This window comes from Vanacampus margaritifer, chromosome 2 (assembly GCF_051991255.1).
Source record: "Vanacampus margaritifer isolate UIUO_Vmar chromosome 2, RoL_Vmar_1.0, whole genome shotgun sequence".
NCBI classification, from domain to species: Eukaryota; Metazoa; Chordata; class Actinopteri; order Syngnathiformes; family Syngnathidae; genus Vanacampus; species Vanacampus margaritifer.
This window is the reverse complement of record NC_135433.1, coordinates 3403188-3411048: the sequence shown is the minus strand read 5'-3', so window position 1 is coordinate 3411048 and position 7861 is coordinate 3403188. Positions and strand designations below refer to the sequence as shown.

Genomic DNA, 7861 nt, shown 5'->3' with positions numbered 1-7861 from the left:
GACTGGACTTATGAGTCTGTGCTGTTGACAAGGAGGACCAGGTGAAGCTGCGACATCTAGCCACTCATCACTTGTAACCAACAGGAATGTGGACAAGATTTATATATGTTGTGGTTGAATCAAGATGAGCACACGTTAATAAGGTTTTCATCCATGTATGTTATTCTTTTATTGTGCGAGGCATTAAAAAAAATAAAAATAAATCGGAATAGCTTTTACTAATGGTCCATAGGCTAACGTACGGCATCCACTATGCAAAATAATACCCTCAATTAAGACTGACAATGCTGCCTATTATCGATTACCACTTACTATACTGCGGTGTAGTGTCTAGCGAGGCTAGGTCGTGCACAGTTAGGAGTTGTGAGAGATTTGCAATGTTAAAAGCATGCATTCCTATTTCATGTACTTTTTTTATATATATACACACACACAAAACAAAAAACTATTAACATCCTCTCTTCTTCTTTTTTTTTTTACTCCCCGTCTGTGATAAATAAGCAAGTGCTGAATCTTAACCAACATACATCATTGTTACATTCAAACATCTGCATGCCCGTTTGTGTGTCAAAACAGCAGCGATTCTCAACCGGTAGAAGCAGAGTCGACAAAAAGCCGGGGGAACTCGTTTACGACACGAGCAGAGACGCCACGCTGGATGTGTGTCGTCAGGTGCTACTCTTTTGGTTAGCAACAAAGTTCTGGTGGGCTCAGCAGTTAAGTCCGATCGACAGGAAGTTGGTGGACATGTATCGTGACGAGGACCCATACTCACAACGGACATTTTGGCTTCAAGGAGCCATTTGGGGATTGGGTTCATTCCAAGGCTTGGACTCAAGTTTGATGATCACTTTTTTGATTTTATTAATTTAGCCGAAAATTCAGAAATTCTTCCAAGTGCATGTATTCATTCATTTTGGGGGGCTCACCAGTTAGATACAATACCATTTATTTTCTATGTGGGCCATCTAGTGTGGTTTGAGTTGGTCACTACAAAAATTGGCTATGAAAAAGGAGGGTGAATCTTTGGAAAATTCATCCCCCAAGCGAGTTTGACTTAGCAATATGAAATTTGGTGGACATGTCTTTCATGAGAGGACATACAAAGAAGTCTTGATGACCCGTGCCTGGGATTGAACAAGAAGTTGGCCATTTTGGTTTGAAGCAGCTATTTGGGGTAGATTCTGGTGCTCTCGAGTAATTTAACGAACCTTTAGTCAGAAATTCGCCTATATCTAAAGTAGGTATAATCCTAGACAAAAGATTGGGCAACACCAAATGGCAAAACTTTTTTGCCTATACCATCTGATGCGGGCAGAGCAAGGCAACAAAGTCTGATGGTCATTTTGAAGATTCACGATGGAAGGAGTTTTTGTTTTTAAAATTCAGACCCGGAAGCCGGTTTCACCTCGCCATATGAAAGTGAGAACACATGTCAATCATATCAGGACTCACAAAGGAGTTTCAATGCCGGGAATTGTACAGGAATTTTGCCATTTTGGTTTGAAGCAACTATTTATGGGAAGATTCCATGGCTGACCCTACAAGTGAATTCACCCAAATACATTTCACCTCATTTGAAAATTCAGCCCTAAAGCCAGTTTCACTTTGTGGACATGATAATATTAGGATATAAGAAAAGGTCTCACGGAGACATGCCCAGAATTGAACAGGAACGGGGTTATTTCAGGTGAATTCCAGGACCAGTACTTGCCAAAACCTCACTCGGAATTCACCCAAATTAGAAACAGGTATCCGAAATAGATAGGCGGAAGTCATTTGCCAACCTCACCAGTTGAGAAGCGCTGCTCTACACGACAGTGCACAATGAATTCCTGAGACTTGTCAGTAATTATTAGTCCCTTCATCGCCTTAAAATGTCCATCGGTGGAAGTGCTATAGTACAACGAGTGTCATGACAAACACGTGATACATGTGCTCATTTGGTCAAAATAAAATGGCATTCCGTGGAATTTTTGTTGTTGCTGTTTGTTATCTAGCTGCACACATTTAAAATAGTGACACAAGACAACTGCAGTGCTAATAGAAACATATACACATTTGTACAACACGACAAAGTTTTGATTCCCTTTTCGGAGCGAGCTGTCGCGTAAGCGGTTAATGTTGGCGTCCTTTTTTTTGCGTGAATGCATTTCAAATCAGAGTGCAAAAAATTAAAAAGGCCTTTTTTTTCTCTTTTTTTTTTTTACTCATTCGCTCGTTCCTTGTCTGCTTTTTTTGTTTGTTTTTTTTTAAAGCGAGCGCGTCTCCACCTCAATCTTTTCCTCTGACTGGTGGGAGGCGTCTGCGTCCTGGTGGCCGGCGACCACAATTGGCCGCACAGTCACCAGCGGTCCACCGCCGTAGATGGCGTGCAGGAAGTTCCACGTCTCCTCGGAGATCTGGCCTGAGTCGGCTCCTGCGGAAACGGAGGGGCAACGTTAGCCACTTCTCACCTCGAACGTCAACAAAAGATTCGCAAGTTCAAACCATCGTCATGCTTCACGTGAGACTTCAGCTGAGTGATCGTCGAAAGCTGAAGTTGGGCTATTTATTGTGCTCAAGGGCTGCATTGGATTTTTAACTCATTTGCTCCCCAAAATGCATGGACACGTTCTATTTTAAATGTTTTAAGTGTCCCAAAGACGTATTCATACGTAAAAAAAAATAATGCTAGAGCATACAGAAGGCTTTGATGCAGCCTCTGAATTGCAGAGAACGGTTGAAGTAATGGTAGTAATGACAAAAACGGCCAGCAGGTGGCAGAAGAGTATAAGACATCAACCAGGGCCATGTTGCAAACAAGCTGATTTCCCTACAGTTCTATACAGATTTGTGAATAATGATTAAACATAGCTATATTCTAATGCTAATTGCTGCAAAACGGAAACAGATACAAATGTACTTTTTTTCTTGATGAAAGAAGAGACTAAACTTTCTTTTGGTAGGTTCTATGTTTTTATAGCAATAGAACAGAATATTCTGTGGGCCTTGCAAAATCAGTCAAAATCCAGTAAAACTGCTGGGAGCGAAGGGGGTTGCTTCAGAGTCAGTGAGTTAAAATGGACATATAGGCATGGCCTTTAACAGATAAAAAAAAATAATAATAATAACACCAATTTATAATTTATATATTTTTAAATTGTATTATTTGTAATAACGAAACAATTACCGTAACCAATTATTTAATAAAAAATAAAATATTTATTGTATTTGTTTTACTACTTTTAAATTTCAGATGTAAAATTTTACTGAGCTGTTGAGAAAAAATATGAAATGAGAACATCTTGGAAACCAACCATCTTACACTTTAGAGGTTCCACTATATTTTCAGCCGTAAAGAGATGCATTATAAAAACATTTCAAATGAGTTTTTGTACCTTGTTTGAGTGTTAAATGGCCACTCTTGTTCACTGCTATCTTGGAATTATCAATTGGTCCTGGTGGATCTTGAAAAAGAGAAATATCTCAATTAGATCTTCTCACACACACATACAAACAAGCAGTCTTTCTTTTATATGTCGCTTATTTCAGGGTGTCAAAGGTCGGTGTCATGCTTGGGAAGCTAATTATTTGTAGCAGCAGAAACTTTCAATTAAAAGTAGCAGAAGACGGGGGTGGCTGGTATAAATAGACGTGGCAATACAAAAGGGAGCAGTGCGGGAGAAAAAAAATGAGTAAGCTGTAGCAATGTGAATGCAATTTTTGATGACTCTGGGGGATTTGAAGAACCTTGAAGCAAACTCAAAAGAAAAACCCATTTCACGCTTTGTTTTGGACCCAAGAGTATTTGGATCTTGTGCAACAACAAACATTTGCCTTTTTTTTCTACAAGTAGTGGCTGTGGGCATGTAATTACTTAACTGCAGATAGGGAAGGCGTCTATTCAGGGAAAGGTCTTTGCATTATCGTGTATTACGCTTTATGTCAAATGAAAGTAGAGTCAAATTAAGAGGATTATTGCAGATAAATGGGCTGAAGATGCGGCCACAACATTGTAGAGCATTCACATGGTAATTACCAATGCTAATAGTCATTAACTCTTTGACTGCCAGAGGTTTTCAGAAAAGGGATGCCGTGGGTGCCAGCCGATTTTAAGCATTTTGACTGATCTTTCAAGGTCCATAGAAAATTATGTGTTTGGACTATGGAAACACACATACTGCCAAAACAAGATTGGACTCTCATCTTCCATCAGAAAAAAAAAAGTTTGTTTCTACCTTATTCCGTTTTTGAGTAATCAACAATAGAAAATGGTTAGTTTCACCTGTTTTGAAAAAAACGTCTTTTAACGTCTTTGGCACTCCTCCATAGGATTTTACGAAACGTTATTTAACGTTTTTGGCAGTCAAAGAGTTAAAGAAGCTAAAAAGATCATCTTTGTACAAAATATGCAGTAAGACTTTACTTGTGCTTTAGAGTGCTGCTGTTTTGGTTCGCTACAGTACTTAAATGGGCTTTTTTTGAGCAGTACATATATACATAGCATATACACTGCTCAAAACAATTAAGGGAACACTTTTTTCCTTAAATTTTTTTTTAGCAGCATATTTTGAAATGGATGACTCAACCAACAACTACAACTTTGAATAATAATAGCATCATTATGAACAAACAATATTCTTATTTTTTTCCTCCTTGCTATTAAAACACTTCCTTGGCCTTTTGTGTCATGTTTGAGTGGTCCGGATGTGAAAAGGGCAGACTATTTGAGGAAGGTGTTTACTTCTTTTCGCGGCTGACACATCCAACGACTAATTGGAACAAGGAGGGGCAACTTTGCATCTTCTTTGCCAAGAGATGACACATTTATTCAACACTCTAATTAGATGTCCATGTGTGTGCGTTTCCACTTACCGTTGTCTTTCCCTTTGACAAAACCCTCCCACTCGCGGAACCACTGCATGCTGATGCAGTATATGACCACCGGAGACTCCTCATCCTGGAAGGCCTTGTTCAGCTGCAGAGAGAGCAAATGTGGGGGTCGGAGGCGTGAGTGTCGCTGGAGGAGATCGGCGAGAGGGAAGAGGAGGGAGGAGGAGGCGGCGGGGGAGGATTTCGCGGAGAATAAATGAAGTGAGGATGAAAGGACTGAGTGAGGGGATGGAAAACTAAATCAATTCTCGCTGGTCCTTCGCTGTAATTACGCGACATTCTGAACACATCGCGCCTGTGTTGTCTTTCTGGGAAATTAAACACTTCCTGCTCGTGATACACACACACACACGCAGTATTTCATAAACCTATCCTGCACACCGGTAGATACAGAATGTATTCACCTGTGCCTTTAATACAGTACACAGCACACTTGTTAGCCTCTTTCTCACAGAGATGCTAAAAAGGTTCAGGACAAACTACAAGACCGGCATTTCTGGTTGACAGTATTATACTGCTAATCCGAGGCCAGGTTGCACACGATAGAAATAAATTAATCATGAGGCACAAACTGTTTAATTTTTTTTTTTACTGTATATTTTTTATAAAATACTTTAAAATAGGGTGTTTACTGCATTGACGGCACACTTTCACACAACAACATGGCATCCTGCAAGCAGATTATGAGTAGGGATGTAATGACAACGGCAATATCGCGATATTAAAAAGCAGCACGTCTGTTGAAAAGGCGAGGTTGTATTCCTTTTGTACAGTTCTAGCAGCCTCTGGTAGTTAATCTTAATTCAGAATGTTTTGGCCACTAACACATCGCTCCCATAAATACAGGTTATGTGATTTGACCAAAGTGAAATTATCTGAAAATTTAGCCGGGGTTCTGAGGGCCGCTGGCACCCAGCTAGGTCCAGGGTTGGCTCATGGGTTTTCCGTGTTTTTAAGTACTTTCAATGCACTCACATGACAAAGAAATAGACAAAACAACAGCATAAATTTTCAATGCATATTGAACTATCCCATATAAAATGGCAGTTTTAGTCAACTCAAAATCAGTCACATTCAAAAACATTGGACTGCCTTTGCTTTTAAAAACTATCACTGAGAATATCATCATATCTAACTAATGTGATTACTAAGTTAACACATAAATAATGTTGAAGAGTTCAAATTTCATGAACAAATAATTGTATCATGACCAAATGAAAAGTAACTCATATTAGAGCATACCACAAATGTCTTTGTTATAGCAGAAGATGTTATCTGTCGGAGTCATGTGCATACACAATGAACTACTAAAAAAAAAAAATCGGATTTTTTTTTTTTGGGGGGGGGGGGGGATAAAAAAAGCGGAATTCAGCGAATTAGCGGAAAAATCACATCCCTGATAAATACCAGCAAATATTTTTCAACATCTCCATTAAAAAAACATGACTTTTCTCCATCTTCAGCCGTGCACAGCATTGTGAACTACACAGACCACAATACTTTGTGCCGCTGAGCCAATAGGAGCACATGACAATGACATGTGACATAACATGGCCCAACCCATTTTGCTGTCATTGCTGTTATGTACAAAAACACGCCACTGCTTTTTTCCCCCCCAATATACAATTTTTTTTAACAACCCTGAGTTTTTATACAGCATCGTGAGCTTTTTTTAAAAACAAAAATAATAACATTGCCACAATATCGTGATGATTATCATAACGTGGGGGTCCGTATCGTGAGGTTTGGATATCGTTACATCCCTCAATATGAGTGTGTGACCCAAGGTTATTTTAGTTATTTTAAAAAGATTTTCGTTAACGAAATAAAATAAAACGAAAATGCTTTTTAAAAAAACTAAAAACTAACTGAAATTACATTTTACATTTACAAAACTAACTAAAATTATAGTGAAAATGTCCTTAGTTTTCGTCTTTGGTAATTAATTTAATAAATGAGCCTTCGGGGTTGATTTTAAATATGATTTAAGTATATTGATTTCAATATTAACCGGAATAAGGACGTCTCAAGGTGTCTTGCACGGAAGTGACGTCATCTAGCAGCAGCCAATAGAAAAGCACCTTAAGATGACATCGCTCCTAGATGACAATTTTGTGCGTTTGTCTTTTGGCTCCAATGGCTTTTGCCTTGCCGGCTTTTTCATCTAATTCAGCTGAAACACAATGCTAGGTAAGAAGTGCGTTACTTTTTTCATTTTACCATGGTATTTATTAAATCTTGCACAGAAGTAATGCACATATAAAAAAAAACTAATATTAAAACTAACAAACTAAATAAATAACTAAAACGCATACAATTAACAGACGCCTTGAAAACTAATTAAAAGTAACAAAAAAATAAAAAACTCAAAACGAAATAAAAACCAACTATAATGAAAATTCCAAAACTATAATAACCCTGATGTGACGCCAACGAGAGCTGCTTTTAAGAGTGAGTGTCGCCTGTTAACCTTCACACTCCTTCCTGGCACTGCGGAATACCACCCTTAGACAAGTAACATCTTGCTCCTGTTACGGCTTTGACACAATCTGCGAAGGCGGGAACATGCTGGTTTTAGACGGGCGTGGGCAGACTGCACTGATGCGAAGGCAGCTGCAACCGTCTCGATGCATTAATAATGAGGCTTTCATCAGTTTTACACCTCTCATCGCCCTCTGGGGTGATGAGCACCAAACGCAGCGCTAAATCGCACAGTAACACCAATACAATATTAATGGCACCAATAATATCACATAATTAGCTATTTAATTAACAACGTTGGTGGACGGGGAGCCAACTTACCCGGACAAACATGTCCAGCTCTGACTTGCGTCGCTTCTCCAGCTTCTCGACCTCAATCTGGCACGTGTTGCAAACGTACAGGTGATTGACTGCGGGTCCTCCCCCATACCTTAATAGACAACCAGACCAGTTAATTTGCCCGGGGAACAATCGTAATGACAAAAGCAGCCGGGGTGAGTCAACA

At 39.2% G+C, this 7861-nt stretch overlaps 1 protein-coding gene across 3 annotated transcripts in view; it reads right to left on the bottom strand.

Moving 5' to 3' along the window:
• Positions 1-139: 139 nt before the first annotated feature.
• usp33 (ubiquitin specific peptidase 33) overlaps positions 140-7861 on the bottom strand; it is a 34467-nt gene continuing 26745 nt past the window's right edge. For all 3 annotated transcript variants that reach the window (XM_077556585.1, XM_077556583.1, XM_077556584.1), the window contains 4 exons: positions 7678-7786; positions 4858-4960; positions 3381-3449; positions 140-2419 (listed from right to left, as the gene is read on the bottom strand). In XM_077556585.1, coding sequence (XP_077412711.1) covers positions 2253-2419; positions 3381-3449; positions 4858-4960; positions 7678-7786 — 448 coding nt within the window. In that variant the 3' untranslated portion in view covers positions 140-2252. The remainder of the gene's footprint in view (positions 2420-3380; positions 3450-4857; positions 4961-7677; positions 7787-7861) is intronic.